The sequence below is a fragment of the Cupressus sempervirens genome, chromosome 7 (assembly GCF_028749045.1).
Source record: "Cupressus sempervirens isolate cs-2001-9-10 chromosome 7, ASM2874904v1, whole genome shotgun sequence".
Lineage (NCBI taxonomy): Eukaryota > Viridiplantae > Streptophyta > Pinopsida > Cupressales > Cupressaceae > Cupressus > Cupressus sempervirens.
In genome coordinates, this window is record NC_143124.1 from 927,752,658 (window position 1) to 927,776,202 (window position 23,545).

The 23,545-nt window shown below is 35.1% G+C and overlaps 2 protein-coding genes across 2 annotated transcripts; one reads left to right on the forward strand and one right to left on the reverse strand.

Moving 5' to 3' along the window:
• Window positions 1-209: 209 nt before the first annotated feature.
• LOC149550600 (peroxidase 49-like) lies at window positions 210-1,824 on the reverse strand. Its single transcript, XM_089793590.1, has 4 exons — window positions 1,507-1,824; window positions 1,219-1,410; window positions 935-1,100; window positions 210-813 (listed from the first exon to the last, which is right to left on the reverse strand). The coding sequence occupies exons 1-4, from the start codon at window positions 1,729-1,731 to the stop codon at window positions 395-397; spliced, it is 1,002 nt and encodes a 333-aa protein (XP_089649716.1). The 5' UTR covers window positions 1,732-1,824; the 3' UTR covers window positions 210-394.
• Window positions 1,825-8,785: 6,961 nt separating this feature from the next.
• LOC149550601 (peroxidase 9-like) lies at window positions 8,786-10,308 on the forward strand. The gene is made up of 4 exons (XM_089793591.1): window positions 8,786-9,062; window positions 9,148-9,339; window positions 9,458-9,623; window positions 9,720-10,308. The coding sequence occupies exons 1-4, from the start codon at window positions 8,838-8,840 to the stop codon at window positions 10,136-10,138; spliced, it is 1,002 nt and encodes a 333-aa protein (XP_089649717.1). The 5' UTR covers window positions 8,786-8,837; the 3' UTR covers window positions 10,139-10,308.
• Window positions 10,309-23,545: the final 13,237 nt, after the last annotated feature.

The following is a 23,545-nucleotide window of genomic DNA, read 5'->3' on the forward strand; positions in this document are numbered from 1 at the left end:
CATTATATCGATAAGTGTGTCTTTCAGTCAAGTAGTCCAAACAATGAAACAAATATTATAGTTTCTCAAGAAGTCACATAATATCAACCATCCAAATGATAATGATGTGGAAGAATCAGATTTGAATTAATTGTTCTATCATTGTAAATATGTTATCAAAGCTTTCGTGGAAATAATGATTTCTAATTAACATGAATGAAACACGGATGTGGGTCCTATGCAAGGTGTATTAATAATGACTTCAAGTTACATATATTCTACACTGGCAAGAGTTATTATTCTGAATGTCAGTTTCCTACCACACAAAAACATTTCTGAAATTCTAGAATCTGATCCTCCAAAACACGTACCAGTTGCATAATATTTCATATAGAGACATGTATCCAGCTTGCACTCAATTCATCCGGCGGCAGTTCTTTCTGATCTCCCCGTGGGATCCAGTTCGCGGTTTGATGTTTCCCATCTTCACCATCGACAGCGCAAACTGTTTCATAAACAACCCCTCCTCACTAGCATAGTAATCCACGACACTCTTTGTATTCTGCTCCCCACTTAATCCTTTGGAATACAACATCTGATCGGTTATCAGAAGCCCCTTCATACTCTGCACATTCTTGAAATAGTTGTTGTCGAATTTAGTGGGGGTAACATCGTCCAAGGGAGATAAATTTGCATTTCCGCCTGAACTGGGGCACACCGATTTCAGACTGGCCAAGTAACTCTCATCAATATTCTGCGGGTTGGCATCTCCTTTTAGACCGTACAATCTCTGCCTAAAGCTCACGCACCTTGACATTCCAATTGTGTGACCGCCTGTCATGTTCATCATTGAATAGCAGAGATATTTCAAAGAGAGAAATGACAGGAGTAGAAGTAGTGGATAGAGAAAATACAGTTATGGATAGAGAAAGTATAGTTATGTTTGCACAAATACCTGAAAGCACAACCAAGTCGACCTGATTGAGGCCTTGAAGTTTGAATTTAGTGATGAGAGTCTGCAGAGTGGAGTTGGGCGCTGGAAGATCCTGATTGGCTCCGCTAAAGCTTGCGCTTCTTGAGTCCCTTCTTCCGAGTGGTACGCTCCACCCCGGCCCTCCACTCTGCACCAGTTCAAACATTACATATTATAATATGCATTACACTCATTTTGTACAGTACGTATGTGAAGATAGTGAAGTGAAAACAGCATATATTATGTTGATATAACATGACGCTTACGAGCACTACAGAGTCTCGAGCTGCAATGGCGAGGATGTCTGCACACGACACAGTCTGCGGGCACGCTTTTTCCAACTCAGTTTTGATGTCGTCAACGACATCGAATCCTCTGAGAGAAGCGTTGTTCGGGAGTGCGCTCTTCTCCCCTTTGAATGTCCCACTGTCGTCCAACAACACTGAAGCGTCACAGCCCTGCCAACATATTCACCCAATCTTAGATTAACTCTGTGCTCAAGTTTACTTAACCTCACATCACATTAAGCACTGTGTGACATTTACTGCATTTACCTGAACAAAACAGTCATGGAAATGGAGACGAAGCAGAGATGCTGCCATGCGGGCTTCCTTCGCCACTGCCTTTTCCACAACCGATCTAACGATGTCCAGAGCTCGGGGACACGTGTTGACGTAGAAATTGGGGTCCAGCCCAGATGTATCAGATGCTGCACGGGCTGCTAAAATCGCGAGAATCAAAACTAGCTTTGAAACATGCTCATTCCTAATAACGGCCATTTTTTTTTTTTAACTGAACACAAATCGCCCAATTATACGATATGCTCGATTGGATTATGATATGGGTTTCAGGGTCGCTGGTCTAATATAGAAAGGAGCTATGCCGACCACAGTCCTCACAGATTATCGAGGAATTTAATTTGTTGGAAGAATTATACTCTACAATGACAGCCTACCAGCAATCAGTATGGAATATTGTCGTTATACTATGGAATATTATTAACAAATTCTTTTCTCACAGAGAAAATGTCCCATAGCTTAGAACGAATGTTGTCTTCTAGGTATTACTAGTACCCATAAAGACTTGATTAATCTCAACTAAACAGAAAATAGAAGATGCACGGAAAGCCAATCTAATTGTGAGGTTAGACAACAAATCAGATTCCCAACTCACCAACAAAATTGGTTGTAACTACCCATGTTCTGTCGTCGTTAATTAGGGATGCAGTCAATCTATGGTAACCAACGAATTATGATTATGTACTACTTGTTTAATGGAATGAAAACATGTGATAGATTCTTTTTAGGGCGTTAATGAGGGTGGAGTCAATGGTCATTTTTAAACATTACGATAAGATAAAAAGAATCAATGGTCATTTTTAAATGTATCACAATGAGATAAAAATTTAAGTTTGGAAAATCTAAGTCATTTATTATTTAATATTTTTAATCTAGGAGTGAGTTGTTAGTATATGATGTTTATAGTCGTGAACAATCGACCTTCTTATTTCTATAATTTTGTGATTCTTAGCCTCATATTTTCAAACACACTATTCAATTGTTGTTTTTAGACTCCTCCCATGCACATGATGGCACACCAAGCTATAATATCTAGTTTGGTTAAAAAATATATTCAGGTAGAATAACCTCTAGAAAGTGAATAGGGCATTTTTGTTTAATATTTGATAATATACTATTCATAAAATCACTCCTAAAGTCACTTAGAACCCAAAAAAAATTGAACTAAAATAAAAAATAAATCAACTTCTAATCAACTAAAGTAGTGGTCAACAGAGGTAACATATCTTTGTCGTCCTTCTTCCTCTATACATCAGCAAGGTGAGGATTGGGGTCTAAAAGAGACCACCCATCTAATATTATTTCTTCTTCTTATTTTCATTTGTTTGTATTATCTAGCTAGGGAAAGCCTAGGGAGCCACTTAGAGGCACTCCACTTAAACATCACACACTAAGCTTAATTCCTAGACCAAACATGTTAAATAGTCAAAGTTGACTCTCTTTTTTTTTTCCAAGCTTAATTCTTCCCTTAGTGCGTGATGTTTAAGGGTGACCCTCCTCCAAGGAACCTCTTCACTATAGGCTTTCTTTAGCTACTTAAACTTTACTAGAACTGACTATATCTACAATTATGAAATCTTTATTATGGATTTGGTGTTTTCTAAACTTCAACTCCTCAAAGGGCACTCTTCACTCTAGACTTTCTTTAGCTACTTCAACTTTATTGGAATTGACTTTATCTACAATTATGAAATCTTTATTATGGATTTGGTATTTTCTAAACTTCATAAGTGTACCTCTACACCACAAGTACTTTTCCTTTTTATCTACATATGAATTTTCTAGATTTTATAATACCCCATGTATGTTGTAGCACAACTTGCACTCCTAATCTAGGTTTGCTTTAGCTATTTAGACTTTATTGGACTCGACCTCCTATAATTTTGTTTTCCTTATTATAAATTTGATCTTCCTAAACTACCATAAGATGGAATATTTAATCATAAAATAGGATAAAAATCTCCTAATGATAACGATGACAAGGACTGTCAAATAAATTGATTCAAGCTTTCAACATGTTTGTTGAGAACTTATTTGTTTATTTAAAAGATGGTCCTATAAAAAATCAGATGACATTTATTTTTCATGTAGCTTTTAAAGTTTTTTGTAAGTTATTGTATATGAAAAATTTTATTTAGTTATCAAAATAAATCTTATCAAAAAATTATATTAAGGGTAGCGGTTTATGCTTTTCAATTGAACTTGACATTGAAATCAACATGTATAATGAAATCTCCATTTTCTAATACCCTATAGTTGCTAAATTGTTAGGAATTTGAAGATGAAAATAATTAACGATTTGCAATATTTTTTTTGTAATTTTATTAATACATTTTATAAAAAAGATTAGAATCAAATTGTATTTATTTTTCTATCTCCTTCAATGATCAAATTTCAACAACAAACGCCATTTTTTAAGTGTAATGGCATAATGTCATACATGATTTTTTTCTACAAGGGATATGGAATAATGTCATATATGATTTTTTTTCTACAAGGGATACTATTATGATTCTCTCAAATTTAGATTTGGTTGCATTTAGTTTTATAATGATCTATTGAATACATTTTTTATTAAGTTTTGAAGTTGAAGTCGGTATAATTTAGACATAAGTTTATGAAATTGCACGTAACATGTTCATGTATGTGCATCTAAAATCATTTTTTATTAGAAAAAGGACATCAATACCTATTGTATCGAATTTTTGTTTAATTATTTAATTTCTTTTTTACATAATTAAAAACAAAGAAATTGATTTTTTGTGAAAACATTATGTTTTGTAATACTAAAACAAAGTTATAATATAGAAAATTTAGAGTCATTGAAATTCTCATTTTGAAAACTATCATCTTGCAATCACGTTTGTTAAGCTGACTTCATCTAAACATTTAGCATACGTATTGAAGGCTAAAAATTTGTAGAAGATTGCAAAAAGAGGGGGAGACATGCTAAAGGGTTTAGTTGAACATGCATTCATTTAAAAGGGGTGTTCAAATGAAGGTGTGTGTCTTCATTTCAACACCCCTTTGAGTGAGTTCTTGTTCAACTGAACCCTCTAAACTCATGCAATTATTTTTTGTAATGGATGATTAATTCAAACATGCCTTCTATTAATGAATAATGTTCAATAGAACCCCTTTATGAAAAAAAAAAAAAAAATCTTATTTAATTTACAATTTCATATAAATAGAAGTTTATTTCTTCATTTTTCATCAAAGGAAAATATAATAGCAATTCACGTTTTTGTTGTATAAGGTATTGAGAGAAATTTGTTGGAGTAAAATTTGCAAGGACCATATTTCAAAAGAAGATGAAAATAAAAGGACAATAAAATGAGAGTGTATGAAAGCATTCACCTATAAAGGAAAAAATATTACTTGAAGAATTAATGAAAATATATTATAGAGAAAAAGCAAGTATGCATCTTTAATTATTTAGATTTCTCTTCAAGACACTAACTACTCTATATACATATTTCTAAATCAGTGCTAATATACTATTCATAAAATCACTCCTAAAGTCACTTGAGTCTTAATTTCTTCTTCTTATTTTTTTATTTTCTTTCTAGCCAAAGAAATAGTTGGGGAAAGCCTAGGGAACCACTTAGGGGCACTCCTCAAAGGGCACTCTTCACTCTAGGCTTTCTTTGCCTACTTCAACTTTATTGGAATTGACTTGATCCACAATTATTGAATGTTTATTAAGGATTTGGTATTTTCTAAACTTTGTATGTGTACCTCTATACCATAAGTACTTTTCCTTTTTATCTACATATAAATTTTCTAGATTTTGTAATAAACCATGTATGTTGTAGCAAAACTTGCACTCCTAATCTAGGTTTTCTTTAGCTACTAAGACTCTATAGGACTCAACCTCCTATAAATTTGTTTATTTTATTATTAATTTGATCTTTCATAACTACCATAAGATAGAATATTTAATCATGAAATAAAATAAAAATCTCTTAACGATAACGATGACAAGGACTACCAAATAAATTGAGTCAAGATTTCAACCTATTTGTTGAGAGCTTATTTGTTTAGTTAAAAGATGGTCCTATAAAAAATCAGATGACATTTTTTTTCATGTAGCTTTTAAAGTTTTTTTTAAAGTTATTGTAGATGAAATTTATTATTTATTTATCAAAATAAATCTTATCAAAATAAATCTTATCAAAAAACATATTAAGGGTTCCATTTTCTAATACCTATAGTTGCTAAATTGTTAGGAATTTGAAGATGAAAAGAAATTATGATTTTCAATATTTTCTTTGTAAATGTTTTAATATATCTTATAAAAAATATTAGAATCAAATTTTATTTATTTTTCTATCTCCTTCAATGATTGAACTTCGATAACAAACACCATTTTTAAAGAGTAATGGCATAATGTCATACATTATTTTAATCTACAAAGGATAATGGCATAATGCCATATATGTTTTTTTTTCTACAAGGGATAGTATTATGATTCTCTCAAATTTAGATTTGGTTGCATTCAATTTTATAATGTTCTATTCAATACATTTTTCATTAAGTTTTGAAGTTGAAGTCAATATAATTTAGACATAAGTTTATGAAATTGTACATAACTTGTTCATGTATGTGCATCTAAAATCATTTTTTATTAGAACAAGGACATCAATACCTATTGTGTTGATTTTTTGTTTAATTATTTTTTTAAAAATACATATTTATGAAACAAAGAAATTGATGTTCTTGTACATAACTTGTTCATGTATGTGCATCTAAAATCATTTTTTATTAGAACAAGGACATCAATACCTATTGTGTTGATTTTTTGTTTAATTGTTGTTTTTTTTAAACATATTTATGAAACAAAGAAATTGATGTTCAGTGAAAGCATTGTGTTTTGTAATACTAAAACAACGTTATAATATAGAAAAATTAGAGTTGTTGAAATTTTCATTTTGAAAACTATCATCTTGCAATCAAGTTTGTTAAGTTGACTTCATCTAAACATTTAAAATAGGTATTGAAGGCTAGAAATTTATAGATGATTGCAAAGAGGGGGAGACATGCTAAAGGGTTTAGTTGAACATGCATTCATTTAAAGGGGTGTTAAAATGAAGGTGTGTGTCATCATTTGAATACCCCTTTGGGTGAGTTCTTGTTCAACTAAACCCTCTAAACTCATGCAATTATTTTTTTGTAATGGATAATTCATTCAAACATGTCTTCTATTAATGAATAATGTTCGACAAAACCCTTTTGTGACAAATTTTTTAATATTCTTATTTAATTTATAATTCCATATAAATAGAAGTTTATTTCTTTATTTTTTTCAAAGAAAAATATAAGAGCAATTCACATTTTTGTTCTATAAGATATTGAGAGAAATTTGTTGGAGTGAATTTTTTAAGGACCATATTTCAAAAGGAGATGAAAATAAAAGGACAATAAAATGAGAGTGTATGAAAGCATTTATCTATAAAGGAAAAAATATAACTTGAAGAATTAATGAAAAGATATTATAGAGAAAAAGAAAGTATGCATCTTTCTTTTCAACACTAACTACTCTATATACATATTTATTTTCAACATGTAAGTTTAACTAAATATTTAAATATATTCTAATCCATTCTCATGTATATGCAAGTATAAATACAAGCTCAAGTTGAACCAAATCGATATATTGAAGCATCTGAGGATAAAGAACACATTTAAATATAGGGAGGATGCTTGAATGTTGGAGAGGGATACAAATCACTTCCTTCTATGGATATAAATGAGGATATGATTTTAGGTAAATAGGTATTAAAAAAAATCTTATCAAAAATAAGATCATTTACTTGAAATGGATATGGAGAAATTGAAATTTTATGCTTAATATTATATAGACATGCCACCAACATATCAATGAATATAGCTACAATGGAAGTAATTGATAATTTAAAAATATCGTTACACTTGATCAATCCCACTTAGTATCAATTTTACTTATTTGTTATGAGTTTAAAAGGCCAAGCACATGCTTAGTATATTAGGTCAAATAGTGTTAATATCTACTATAAATATCAAATGAGAGAATTTTGGAACATGTGTGATATTCACCTATAGAAAGAATTTGTAGGAAGAGTTTGCCTCTAAAGTACATTATAGTCAATTGTTATAATTGTTTCTAGTTTTGTGATACGTGTACTGTCCTACATATAATTATTTGACGGTGGTAGGTTATGCTATGTCATGTATACTTTATTACAAAATTTAAAAAATCATACATAGATTATGACCGAAAGATTTATGATATAAAGACACTCTCACAAATTTTAAAGAAATCAATTTAATAATAAAGATAAAGAAATGTAAACGTCAAATAAAGTCTAAATCGCTAGAACAAATCTAATTTGAAGAATATCCTTATAGACTCCAATACAAAATCATCAATTGACGCATACATATTGAGAGATCCTTCCTATAGAAGGGTAACAAATATAGATTGAAGAAATGACCTAACCCAGGGAGAAAAACGTCCTTGAGTAAAGCCAACAAGAGACACCATGGGCATTGAAAGCATAGAAACGAGACTAAACTTTTATGTCCGATAGGTTGACTGCACGTGTAACACCTTAAAAATAATGGGACAGCTAATTTCAAAACAAAACGCACTAAAGACAAAATAAAGTCAAACTTCTTTTTTTCCCAGATTCATGAAAACGTAGTGATTTTTTTCCAAATTTTTTGTTGTTTTCAACTATAAACTATGCAGATCATAAAGATCAAAAGCTAAAATTTTCGGAAAAATCCATGATACTTTTGATTTTTTGAAAATTGATCAAGTGCAACATCCAAAAAATAATCTTCACACTTTTTTCATCAAACAGTAACTACGTAATTATATTTCGTTGGTTACAACAAATTGGCTGCATTCGCAATGAACTATTGGACTAGCTTATATTTCGTTGGTTACCACCTAATTAGTTGGTGAACTGGATACCTAGTTAGTTGTCTAACTTACAAAAAGATTCGGGTTCCGGACATTTATCTTTTTTTTCCGTTTTGGTTGAGATTAAAGAAGTCTTGATGCATACCAGAAATACCTAGTAGACAATATTCGTTATAAGTTGTCGTGCTGTTTCACCATGTGAGAAAATAATTTATAATAATAATCCATACTGATTGCAGGTAAGCTGTCATTGTAGAGAATAATTTTTCAGTAATCAGTGAGCACTGTGTTCAGAGTGGCTCCTTCATATAAGACACCAGGAACGCTCAAACACATATCACCATCCAATCGATCATATCGTCTAATTTGGCAATTTCTGTGGGAAACAGTTGATCAAAGCATGGCTTCTATTACGAATGAGCATGTTTTAAAGCTAGTTTTGATTCTTGCGATTTTAGCAGTCCACGCGGCATCTGATACATCTGGGCTGGACCCCAATTTCTACGTCAACACGTGTCCGGGTGCTCTGGACATCGTTAGATCAGTGGTGGAAAAGGCAATAGCGAAGGAGGCCCGCATGGCAGCATCTCTGCTTCGCCTTCATTTCCATGACTGTTTTGTTCAGGTAAATGTGATGTGGTGTGAGGTTAAGTGAGGTTAAGTAAACTTGAGCACTGAGTTAATCTAAGATTGGGTGAATATGTTGACAGGGCTGTGACGCTTCGGTGCTGTTGGACGACAGTGGGACATTCAAAGGGGAGAAGAGCGCAGTCCCGAACAACGCTTCTCTCAGAGGATTTGATGTCGTTGACGACATCAAAACTGAGTTGGAGAAAGCGTGCCCGCAGACTGTGTCATGTGCAGACATCCTCGCCATTGCAGCTCGGGACTCTGTAGTCCTCGTAAGCGTCATGTTATACTCAACATAATACATACTGTTTTCACTTCACTATCTTCACATACATACTGTACAAATGAGTGCAATGCATATTATAATATGTAATGTTTGAACTGGTGCAGAGTGGAGGGCCGGGGTGGAGCGTACAACTGGGAAGAAGGGACTCGAGAAGCGCAAGCTTGAGCGGAGCCAATCAGGATCTTCCAGCGCCCAACTCCACTCTGCAGACTCTGATTACAAAATTCAAACTCCAAGGCCTCAACCAGGTCGACTTGGTTGTGCTTTCAGGTATTTGTGCAAACATAACCATATTTTCTCTATCTCTACTACTCCTATCATTTCTCTCTTTGAAATATCTCTACTATTCAATGATGAACATGACAGGCGGTCACACAATTGGCATGTCACGGTGCGTGAGCTTTAGGCAGAGATTGTACGGTCTAAAAGGAGATGCCAACCCGCAGAATATTGATGAGAGATACTTGGCCAGTCTGAAATCGGTGTGCCCCAGTTCAGGCGGAAATGCAAATTTATTTCCCTTGGATGATGTCACCCCCGCCAAATTCGACAACAACTACTTCAAGAATGTGCAGAGTATGAAGGGGCTTCTGATAACCGATCAGATCTTGTATTCGAAAGGGTTAACTGGGGAGCAGAATACGAAGAGTGTTGTGGATTACTATGCTAGTGAGGAGGGGTTGTTTATGAAACAGTTTGCGCTGTCGATGGTGAAGATGGGGAACATCAAACCGCGAACTGGATCCCACGGGGAGATCAGAAAGAATTGCCGCCGAATGAATTGAGTGCGAGCTGGATTTCTCTCTATTTTAAATATTATGCATGTACCTGCTACGTGTTTTGGAGAATTGGGTCTTGCGGAAATGTTTTTTTAGTGGTAGGAAAGTGAGATTCAGAATAATAACTCTCAAGCCAATTTATATATATATATACATAGCTTGTCATTATTAATACATCTTGCTTAGTCCACAACCGTGCATCATTCATGTTAAATAGAAATCATCGGTTTTACAAATTTTTGGTAACATAATTATAGTGATAGAATAATTAAAATATGGTGCCTACAATTGATGTGAGGTTAAGTACTAAGGGTTTGTTTGGTTGCTTGGAGCATAAAATTTAGATATTGTAATTTGGGATTCTCTAATTTGAAATTTAGGGTTCATTTGGTTGCAGGGATAGGAATTGAGAATTAGAATAGGAAATTAGAATGGGAATGGGAATGGAAAATAGGAATAGAAAATGGCAATTCTAGTTCTATTTGGTTCACCTAAAATTCGATTGAGAATATGTTGCTTCTTCATTTGGTTGTACAAAATTGGAATTGAAATAAGGTTAATTTATATTTTTTTATTTTTCCTTTAATTTTTTTTAATTTTTATTTTTAATTTTATTTTTCAATAATTGTAAAGAAGAATATTTTTGAAAAAAAAATCATTGAGGTCAATGAGAAATTTAAATTATCTATTTCAATTGTTTTAAAATAAATAGATAACATTATGAAAATGTTATACAAAATAAATAATCGTGAAACTAGTACAAATATATTTATCATTTATCTACAAAATCATACAACAAATAATCTCCATGATAGAATGGACATGTCATTACTAAAATTTATCCACCATCAGTTATATAAAGTTATAATAAAATTTACATCTCCAATATCTATCTTTTAACCATATTTGGGCATTTGGCCCCAAACCACCAAAATAATACTGCATTTATAGCAATTAGCACACAAATAACACATCATGTAAACATGATGTCAACTTTTGTCATGGAAGCAATCTCCTTGGTAGCAGTATCTCAAACATTGCACAACTTGCAATGTTCCTTTCATCTTCTATATAGTTTGATGCAGTTGACATAGATGGGCCATCAACGACCCATTCAAAGAAATTGCATCCATTGTCACCCTGCATTCCAACACTACATAAGTGCTTGCCACAATAATTTATTACTTTTAAAATAAACATTTAAAAAAATAGTAACAACCTTTCGACTATTTGGACAACATAAAAAAATTTGCCCAGGATTACGCTCTGTGTGTGACGTCTTCATTACTATAGTACTAGCGCCACAATGACACAATGGAAAAATATCCAAAGTCATCACTCCTATATAAATAATGAAAAATAATAATGAGATAAAATGAACCAAGAGCTAATAAGTTCTTATTAAAGAGCAACATATCATGGTAGAAAAAAGATTATAAGTTATCATAGAGTAACATATGAAACATATTATACCACACTAGTTTTCATACAACAACAACCATCAAAATAATACATATCGAAATTCCTTCTTTATTAGAGAACAAAATTGGACCTCAAATAGCTATAACAGAACCACAAATTATATCCAATGTGATTACAAATATTTAAACAAAAACTCCAAAAGATAAAGTTGCTCCTCCATCCTATGTATCCTAAAAAATCTACAACCAATAAGATAAATGTAAAGAGAGATACAAAGATAAAACCTTACTTCTACAACATATGCAAATTTGAAAGTGGTGGGATTAAGAAGAAATGAAAACTATCTTCCCAATCTATTGTATGAATCTACTCCAATATGAAATATAACTTCAATATTTAGTTGAAACTTGAGACAGTCGGCTTCTATAGTTTCTACAGTAACACTCACACATCATTAGCAAAGAAAACATATATTTCATAAAAGAAAAAATATAAGACGGTCAGCTTCTATAGCAACACTCACACATCATTAGCAAAGAAAACATATATTTCATAAAAGAAGAAATATAAGACAATCAACGTCTACAACAACACTCACACTAAAAAATAAAGTAGTTCCCAATCTACAAGTATATTGTTGAAATATAGCAATGCAAATTTTAGTTTTAGTGCCTCCTTCCTAGTGGGATCATGTGGCTAAAATATAGTATTCTACTACATAATGAACAAAATCACATAAAACAATATTTTCGTTTATTACATTATATAATTATAATAATGCACGTTTCAGATCTAAAAGTTTGAAAGATACCTTGTGCTACTATCTTTAAAATGCCTAGTTTAATGAGAAATTGAAACTTTTGTACAAATATTGATGTATGCACTAATCAACATGGGATCCATAATAAAATAGTTGTTACAAACTAACGATGAATGACAGATTATTTTACAATCTCCACTCCCAAGATTTATAATATTAAGACAAACATGATAACAACTATTCCTACAAGTATTCTTTGTTTGATTGGAAGAGCATCAATATGCCACTGAAAAAGTCTTGAAATTCATGCCTACAAAGGAAAGGAACAATTCTTGGATCTTTTGGTGAGAGGTTTCCATTCAGCACACAAGAAATATGGGGTAGATTAGTTGTTATGATGAGGAAGGGCAATGAAAAATAGATTCATAGACAATTTTTATTATGCTTGTTAAGGGCTGGAATTGGATGAGAGAGGCCAAAAAATTGGAAACGATTGAGATTTTTCAATGATTAGAGAACAAGAGAAGCTCATACTATAATGAGAAGATGCATTGGATGACAAGTGGCAATATTCCATTAAAGTTGTATTTCCAATATTTATTGACAGTTGGAAAGGTTCTAAAGGGACCCTCCAGAATAGGAGACAAAGCATACAAATTTTCTAAAATAATATAAGAAATATTTACACTGTTGGTAAGGACACTTTACTTTCCAATGTCATCCATAGACCTCATCAAAAAGACAATCACAAAGAAACTAGGATGTTACAAAACATTACACAAATGAATGATTGGTAGGTGTTAGTCTCATTCAACATATTCTTGAGGTTTTAAATTTCAAAAAAAATATGTTTTACTTTCCATCCACTGACCTCCTCAACAAATAGTCACAAAGAAACTAGGATGTAAACAAACTATACTATTCTTCGGAAAAAATCCCCAACAGTTAATCTTAAATGACATTACAAGCCATAAGAGTTACAAATCTGACTTTAAATAGATTGTAAGCTCATAAACAATCTAAAAAAGATTGTAATTTCATAAAGATTATAATATATAACATAACTCCTCTGAACTTATATCTCACATATTCTTCCCTCTCCTCTTCAATCATCTCTATGAACCCCCAAGCTTTCGTAGGTTCAAAAGTAAAAAAGTCATATGCAACAATCAAAGTGCCCTACTAAGTCTAGACATGGCCTTCAAGGCAACATATGCACTTGCTATATCATGTTTGACTTCTATTTTATCAACATTGATATTATGAGCCTTATTCATTCCTTGAACTATGTTCTGGATACTTTCACATTTGACATTTAAACAAGTTGCCAGGCTTGCCTTCCTCCTCTTTGGCCTCCTTGTTGGTGTAGAAGGATTTGGTCTTACGGATGTAGTAGAATTATTTGAATTAAGGAAATCTTCATCTAAATCAGGAGTATTCAAGCTCTCATCCATACATGTATTGAAGCCCCCATCATCCTCTAGATCAACAGCCTCTTCGAATAGATGCCCATCATTAGTCTTTGTAGCTATTGTTGTTGCATTTCCTTCCGCTATGTCATTCCCAACAATGATTACTAACTCATTGAAATAGGTGAATAGTTGCCTCTTGTACACTCTAGCATTTTTGAAGTCCTTTCTCTACATGATGCAAAAATTAATGAATTAGATGTCTTTCATTACAATTGATTACAAAAAAAAATTATTGCATACAAATATTATCTAGAGAACATTACCTTCAGTAACTCTTCCCACACACTATCTTCAGCATCCACACATTGAGTAATTTCATTCTAGGCATAACCAATCATGTTTCTCAACTCTTTCATCATTATGTAACCTTGTTTCCATGTCTTCAACTTATTTTTAAAGATATCCTTTACAAGATTCATATGCATATCCTCATCAAACTTCTTCTCTATTGTTGTCCAAGCTTCTTTTCTAAAGCCCCCGTCACCTTTTCTTCCTAATTGAATCTGCTCAAAAAGTAGATCTAGCAATTTCCATTCCATATCTCTTGTCCACACCACTTTTACATTTTTAGTCGAAGTAGTTGTCCCACTCACACGTACCTCAGCATCCATGCTCGTTAATAGATTGGTGAATGGCATTTGTAGCTATCAATGGGTAGCTAAAAAATTCCAAAAAATAATCAACATCCAATATAATTCTAGATCACATCCAATAGAGTTATTTTTCATTACTTGGGTGCTGGAAAATATGTTACCCCTTGTTCATTTAAACTCTAAACTAATCAACAAATTAAGATAATCCTCCAACAATCTCCAACAAAAAAAAAAAAGACAAACAGCAAGAGGTAGAGCTCATTTGCATGAGAATGAATCTTAACAGATCAGCTATAACAAATTAATCTCAGGAAAGCTTAACAAACCAGAAGGCACATGTTAATCTCAGGAAAGCTTAACAAACCAGCTATAACAAAACATAAACCATAATACCTCATGAAGGCATAACAACATAATACCTCATGAAGGCATAACAACATAATACCTCTTCTAAAATGAAGCCAATACCTCATGAAGGCATAACAAAACATAAAGCTTAAAATAACAAAATAATAAGTCCAACTCCAAGATGCATATAAGCTCAATATTGGTGGTCAGCTAACCTTACAATTTAAAGCATCATTGAAGATCCCTAAAATTGAAATTTTTGCCACAAAGTCATTTTCATAGAAATACCAAGTACAGTTATTATAAATACCTCATATACAAATTGTGGACTGTTAAAACTAATATTACCATACAACAAAAACTCTCTCAAGAGTGCAATACACATAAACTACAAATCTTAGCAACCCAACTATAACAAAACATAAAGCATAATACCTCATGAAGGCCTAACAACGTAATACCTCTTCTAAAATGAAGTCATATCAGCATAATATCTCATGAAGGCATAACAAAACACAAAGCTTAAAATAACAACATAATAAGTCCAACTCCAAGATACATATAAGCTCAATATTGGTGGTCAACTAACCTTACAATTTAAAGCATTATTGAAGATTCCTAAAACTGAAGTTTTTGCCACAAAGTCATTTTCATAGAAATACTGAGTATAGATATTATAAATAGCTCATATACAAACTGTGGACTGTTAAAACTAATATTACCATACAAAAATAAACTTTCTAAAGACTGCAATACACATAAACTACAAAGTGCAATTCCTATTTACTATAAAGTGCAATCAAACATTCCTATTTTGCAGTACAACTAAGTTCAAGAATTGTAGTCTTCCCACATCCTTTGGGCTATTTCATCTTGAAATTTCCCCCAGTCATCTCTATCTTGTTGATTCATTCCATAAGTCTCCAAAATTGGCACAACTATCCCAGCACAATCATCATCCTCTTTAATATCCACTTTGGATGGAAGACCATCCTCCATCGTAATGAAGTTGTGTAGTATGTCGCATGCCAAAATAATCTTTGTTTGGGTAAATATATTGTAAGATGTTGCATGCTTGAGGATAGGAAAGTGTTGCTTGAAAATACCAAATGTCCACTCTATCACAGTCCTAAGAGAGGAGTGTCAATGGTTAAATAACTCTTCAGGACTGTTGATCGGGTTTTCTCTACAAAACTCTTTTACATGGTAACGCGTACACTGATAAGGGGCAAGAAATCCTGAAACATTTGGATACCCGACAACAAATAAAAAGAAATTTCCTACGCAAATGGAAATAAAGATATAGTTAAAATAGAGCATTAAATTTTTGATTTAATATAATAAAAACATAATCATAGTAATTATGAATTAATATACTAGGAGGAACCACTAGTGGATCTGCTCTAGATAGAGTTGAAGCAAGCACCCGACTATCTGTAGTAGACCCTTCCCAACTAGCAAGAATGTATTGAACTTATAGTTGAATGAACAGACACCCAAGACATTATGTGGAAATTTTCCTTTTCTATCACGATATTTTTTTTGGATTTCCACATCAACAGTAACTGGCATATGGGTTCCATCAATTGCACCAACACAATCTTATAACAAGCAATAGTATTATCAAATATAAATCAATATAAATAACTCTATTGTCAGAAATGATTGAAAAGATCATGAATGAAGAATAATGGAACTAGTAAAGAATATTTTCAATCATTGTTTTGTCATTGATGTCAAACTTGCTACTTGCAGGAATGACAATTGCTTTAGTGATCCAAATACTATCAATTGGTTGATTGACTAGGAGGAGGCAATCAATAAGATGTAACTAGAGAACCTAGAGAAAGGTTGAAGTTATGATGTTGTAATGAAGTATAAGGATCAGCTAAGCCATTGATGAAATAGCGTATTGATGACATACTCAAAGAGGATGGACACACTAAGACACATCAAAGATGTAAGGTTTAACTAAGTCATTTGTAAAGCCTAACTAAGTTCATTTGAGAGAGCCGAGAAAATTCTTAGTTGAAGCCGAGCTAGTTCAACTTCAGTGTGTGTCGAGCAATCCTTCAGGTGCCTAGTAACATAGTAATTGTTCAGGTGTCGAGTAATTGTTCAAGTGCCAAGTAACTCAGGAAAAGAATTCAAGTTTCAAGCATCAGAAAAAGGTAATGGATGCCGAGAAAATTTCTTCAGGTGCCGAGCATCATTAAATGCAGTAGAAGCCGAGTAACACAGAAGGAGCCGAGCATCATTAAACCAATGATGTTGAGTTGCTGCATTATTTGTTAAGTCAAAAGATTTGCCAAATCAAGGATGATAAGTTTGTTACATCAAATTTTGTGAATTAGTTGGATGATAAGGATGATGAGTAGATGTCACAAAATTTTATGTAAACCATGCAAACCAATTCAAGGAAAATACTGATGAAGTTTCTAGAAGAAACAATTTGGAGGGAAAACAATATCATTTTCTCAAGATTTTAGAGAGAAATGAAGAACAAAACTTCTGTATAAGGAGTAAAAAGTCAGAGATCAAGCGTGCAAGTGAGAGGGAGTTGGTCATAAGTGTGGTCATGTGAAGAAGCCAAGAGAAGGCTTGTGTGAAGTGTCAAGAAGAGGACACAATGAGGAGTAAGCACAAAGCATCAAGACTCTGAGTTGATCAAGTGACCATAGAGTGAATTGGCATAACGAGTGGAAGAACTCAAGTAGATAGATCTTGAAGGGTGAACAAGTTGTCAGCACTACAAGGGAGAAAATCCAAGCAAAGAAAAGAACTGAAGAGTGATCTAAAATCTGCAAGGTTAAAGTTGCAATCTTTATCAGGTCAAAACCCTTCTAATACTTTCTTACCATTGTATTAGACATTGAAATCCTACATTGCTAGGTTAGCTTAACAACTAGGTGGATAAGCCTCAGGAAAAGGATAGAAGATCCCCAGGAGAAGGATAAGAGATCCTCAGGAGGAGGATAAGAGATCCTTAGGAGAAGGATAAGAGATCCTTAGAGAGGGATAAAATATTCTTTTGAGGAGGTGACTGTAAATCCCATGGACTTGGGTGGGCCTAACAACTCTATGTAAATCCCTTAACAAGTTGGCATTCTAAGTTGAATGTTCTTAAGTCCTCTAATAGGGCACACTCCTAATAGGGTGTAGAAATCCTTTAACAGGATCACATCTTACAGTGTGTAAAGCCTTTAATAGGGTAGGCCTTTAACAGGGCAAACCATCAGAAGTGGTTGAAATCAATTGTGTAGTTATTTTGTGGGTGTCATCCTCACCCCAGTTTTACCTTCTTATTCCTGGAGGGTTTATGGGTCATCAAAATCCTTTGTGTTATGGTGTAATGCATGTTTACTTTTCATGATTGTTTAATGTTTAATTGCATGCATGATAAGAAAGTAAAAAGGATAGTACTTCTAATTCACCCTCATTTTATTAGAAAATTTGGATTGGACATTATTGGACCCCTCCCCCCTTAGTTATTCTAAAGAATTCTAACACTTTGTAGCAATCAAATACATGTCACTAGGATATTTACCTTGAAATATGGGTCAAAATGGTCCTTCCCAGCAATTTCTAGAGGAGTGGTTGCAACAAGGGATAATAGGTAATCACTATAAACCACTAAGATTGCCTTCAGGACCTTATGAAAGTGTCAACTCAATGTCTCTCCTAAGTAACCAAAGTTATGGCCAATCTTTTGATTCCTTAGATTGTGACCAAGGGTGTGCAGGAACATCACTAATTGTTCTTCCAATTTTATGTTTGTTGTATCTTGAATGCTCCCTTTTTGCTTCAAAATATTGGCCAAGCTAAAGAAGGCTACTCTACTCATACGTATTTGGTCATGGCAATCTGTGTTATTGGAATGGATAATATGCTTATAAAAAGGGCATGTAGCTCTTCTTCACTTACGCCTATTTCTTCTAGCCTCTTGCGAAGATGCTACTATAATTACTGCAAGAGTGGCAAGCAAAATAGCGAGTATGCGCATGACCTTGATTTTCCTAACTATGGCTCCTTGGACTTCTATGTCATCAATAAGATCATTGAAAGACCTACAACCACATAATATTGTTACTATGTTGCATAATCACATCAAAATATATAAGGATTCTTACTGGAGTTATTGTACGACAAAAAAAATATTATAAAAGGGTAAGTGCACCAAGTTGTGGTGCCAAAATGGGGGTATAAGTGGACACCTTTTTCCTGAAATCTGCAAATTTTGAACTTCAACAAGAATTTGAAGATAGTTACGCTCAAAATTTTAATATATGTTGAAGATAGTTACGCTCAAAATTTTAAGATATGACAAAAACAAAAGTCGTAGTCCTTTGAATCTAGTTTCTAAAATACTAATTTTTTTTCAAAATAGTTTAGTTTTAGGTCCTCAAAAAAGGGGGCCACAAAAAGTGGTACTGTTTATTCCAAAAAAACATAACACACCACAAAGTGTGGCTCCCCTAAAATTTTAACTTTTTATTTGAAATTCTTTAATCACTCTGGTCAAAAGTTACTTAACACTGTGTAGTTTATCCTAGATTTTTTAGGTAATTTTATAATGTGTATTTTTTTTTAATGAATTTTTTAACTAGACACATCCCAAAAACATGAAATATCTATGTGCTCCCCCTAGAAATAATTGAAAACTAATCTAAAATCAAAACTACTTTTTTTCAAAGTGTGTAGAATGGAGTCTAGTTTCTAAAAAACTTAGTTGTTGCAAAATTCGATGAATGAGCTAAAATCTATAGCCCAATTAGTACATGGTGGTTTTTGACAAAAAATGAACATACATTCAAAAGAAATTATAGATGAAAGGATTGAAATAGTTCAAATTAAAAATAAATTATATGGTTAGATAGCTAACACAAAGACCTATAATGCTATGTAACCTGATCTTATCGATATCCAACCATGAGGAATCTTGAAGGGGAGCACACAAGAAAAAATAATCATTTTTGGTATTTTTTTGGAAAACACATCTCAAACCTGTTCATAAACTCCAAACCTTTGGGTTGGATCTCCAAGGCAAAACCAAGCCTTAGGCTTGGGTTTAAATAAGCTTTTGATAGCGTGTGTTCCCTATAGCGTGCACGCGCTATCTAAAACATGATTTCTCAGTAGCACATGATTTCTCAGTAGCACGTGTGCGCTATAGGGTGCACGCACTATTAAGACCTAAATTGCATAAGAGAACTAGGGGGGATAAGGGAATGGTCATGTGTGTGTGAGAGAGAGATAGAGAGAAATTAGGGGATGGGAGAGGGGAGAGAGAAAGTGAGAAAGAGTAGGGCTAGCAAAGAGAGTATAGGATGGGAGAGAGAGTACAAGATGCAAGAGAGAGGAAGTGTGAGAGAGAGTAGGGGTGGAAAAGAGAGAGTGTGGGATGGGGGAAAGAGATTGAAAGTAGGGGATGGGAGAGAGAGGAAGTGTGAGAGAGAGTACAGGTTGGGAAAGAGAGACTAAGAGTAGGGGATGGGGGAGAGAGAGAGTAGGTGATGGGAGATGGAGTAGGAGAGGAAGAGTGAGAGAGAGGAGGATGGGAGTGCATGTGTGTGAAAGAGAGAGAGTATGGAATGGGAGAGGGAGAAGAAAAAGTAGCTTGAGAGAGAGTAGGGGATGGAAGACAGAGTAGGCGATGGGAGAGGGAGTGGGAGAGGGAGAGAAAGGGGGGATAGAAATGTGTATAAGAGAGAAAGAGAGAGAGAGAGTAGGGGATAGGAGAGAGTGTGAAAATTTAAGAGAGAGTAGAGAGGGAGAGAGAGAGAGAGAGAGTAGGAAATGGAAGAGGAAGTGAGAGAGGGAGAGCCAGTGAGAGAAAAAGTAGGGGATGGAAGAGGAGAGAGGGGGGATGGGTGTGTGTGTGTGTGTGTGAAAGAGAGAGAGAGAGAGTAGAGAATGAGGCAAGGGAGAGAGAGATAGAGAGAGTAGGCAATGGCAGAGGGATGGGAGAGAGGGGGAGAGAGTGAGAGAGAGAGATAGTAGGCGGTGGGAGAGGGAGTGGGAGGGAGAGAGAGGTGGAATGTAAGCGTGTAAGAGAGATAGAGTAGGGGACGGGAGAGAGTAGGTAGTGGGACAAGGACTGTGAGAGAGGGGGGGGGGGAATGGAAATGTGTATTTATTTATAAGAGAGATAGAGTAAGGGATGGGAGAGAGTGTGAGAGTTTGAGAGAAAGTAGGAGGTGGCAGAGAGAGCTCATACGGGATGGGGGCAAGAGAGAGAGTAGGGGATGGGAGAGAGAAAGTAGAGAGAGAGAGAGAGAGTACTTGAGAGAGAGAGAGAGAGTAGGCGGTGCAAGAGGGAGTGGGAGAGGGGGGATGGGAGTGTGTGACAAATCTAGAGAGTAGGGAATGGGAGAGGAGAGAGAGAGGGAGGATGGGAGTGTGCGTGTAAGAGAGATAGAGTAGGGGATGGGAGAGAGTGTGAGAGAGAGTAGGTGGTGGCAAAGAGAGCTCATACAGGATGGGAGAGAGAGAGAGTGTGAGATTACAGGATGGGAGAGCATGAGAGAGAGTAGGGGATGGGAGAGAGAGTGGTAGTAAGTGATGGGAGAGAGAGAGAGAGAGAGAGAGAGAGAGAGAGTAGAGAGGAAGAAAGAGAACTTGAGAGAGAGAGAGATAGTAGGTCATAAGAGAGGGAGTGGGAGAGGGAGAGGGAGAGAGATAGGGGGGATGGGAGTGTGTGTGACAAATGTAGAGAGTAGGGGATGGGAGAGAAGAAGAGTGGGGGGATAAGAGTGTGCGTATCTTTGAAAGAGAGAGAGTAGGGGATGGGAGAGAGAGTGAGAGTGTGAGAGTAGGGGGTGGCAGAGAGAGTACGATGATGGAGTAGAGAAAGTAGGCTATGAGAGAGGGAAAGAGAGAGGGGCGATGGGAGTGTGTGTGTGTAAGACAGACAAAGTAGGGGATGGGAGAGAGTGTGAGAGTGTGAGAGAGTAAAGGATGGGAGAGGAGAGAGAGAGTAGGGGATGGGGGAGAGAAAGTAGGCGGTGGGAGAGGGAGTGGGAGAGGGAGAGGGAGAGAGAGAGAGGGGGGGAATGGGAGTGTATGTGACAGATGTAGAGAGTAGGGGATGGGAGAGCGTAGGGGATGGGAGAGAGTGTGAGTGTGAGAGAGTAGGGTATGGGAGAGGAGAGAGAGAGCAGGGGATGGGGGAGAGAAAGTAGGCAGTGGGAGAGGGAGAGAGAGAGGGGGGATGGGAGTGTGTGTGTGAGACAGACATAGTAGGGGATGGAAGAGAGTGTGAGTGTGAGAGAGTAGGGGATGGGGGAGAGAAAGTAGGCGGTGGGAGAGGGATAGAGAGAGGGGGGATGGGAGTGTGTGTGAGAGAGAGACAAAGTAGGGAATGGACGAGAGTGTGAGTGTGGGAGAGTAGGGGATGGGGGAGAGAAAGTAGGCAGTGGGAGAGGGAGTGGGAGAGGGAGAGAGGGGGGAAATGGGAGTGTGTGTGTGTGTGTGTAAGAGAGACAGAGTAGGGAATCGAAGAGAGTGTGAGAGTGAGTAGGTGGTGGTAGAGAGAGCTCATACAAGATGGCAGAGAGAGAGAGTAAAGAGGGAGAGAGAGATAGTAGGCAGTAGGAGAGGGAGTGGGAGAGGGAGAGGGAGAGGGAGAGGGAGAGAGATATAGGGGGAATGGGAATGTGTGTAAGAGAGACAAAATAGGGGATGGGAGAGGAGAGAGAGAGTAGGGGATGGGTGAGAGAAAGTAGGTGGTAGGAGAGGGAGAGGGAGAGAGATAGGGGGGATAAGAGTGTGTGTGAGAGAGATCTAAAGAGTTGGGGATGGGAGAGGAGAGAGGGTGAGAGAGGGAGAGTGAGGGATTGTAAAGGATGGGAGAGGGGAGAGAGAGAGGGAGGGGATGGGAGAGAGAGAGAGTAGGAAGGATGGGGAGTAGGGAGGATGGGGAGTGATGTGATTTCACATAGTGCGTACGCACTATCTCAAATCACCTTAAAATGGTAAAAAACCAACCTTGGGGACCATTTCATCCATTTCTTGCTTTTGGTCTATTATTCCGATAGAAATCACGAGTTTCAACATAGCAAACACTATTTCAACACTTTTGGAAGGTAGCAAACACCAAATTCAATCATTGGATACGTGATTTGAAGAATTTTTGAATATTCCTTGTATAGAAAAGGTTAGTGCAATCCATTTTAAATATTGTTTGTCATTATATAGATACAAATTTGATTATAATTTGACATGTTATTTAATATATAGTGAATTCATTGAAAATTGTATGTTTGAATGAAATGTTATTTCGGAATGGTTAGAAATTTGACAAGTCGTTTGATATATATTGTGTATTCATTCATATAATTATAATTTTTATATGTAATTGAATAATTTATAATTTACACATTTTAAGTAATTTGGATGATTGAATAATTTGACATGTAGAAATCATCATCATGCCAAGGAAGAAACCAAATATTCAAACAAATGAAGATAGGGAGAGAGATTTGGAAATTAAAAGAGATAAAATGAAATCACTACATCAACAAAGAAAATTACAAAGTAATAATGAAGAATTGACTTTCAAAGAGGATCAAGAACCACCAGTACAAAGAAACAAAAAGGAAGAATTAGAAAGACAAAGAGAATGAATGAGATTGTTATGCTCAAGAAGACAATTGAATTGTGAAGCTACACCATACTCCAATGTTGGAGTCATATCGTCTGCTACACCATCTTCCAATGTTGGAGTACCATCTTCCAATGTTGAAGACATATCATCCTCTCATGTAGAAGAGATACTAACTTGTAGATCTGACGATATACACACTCCATCATGTCATGT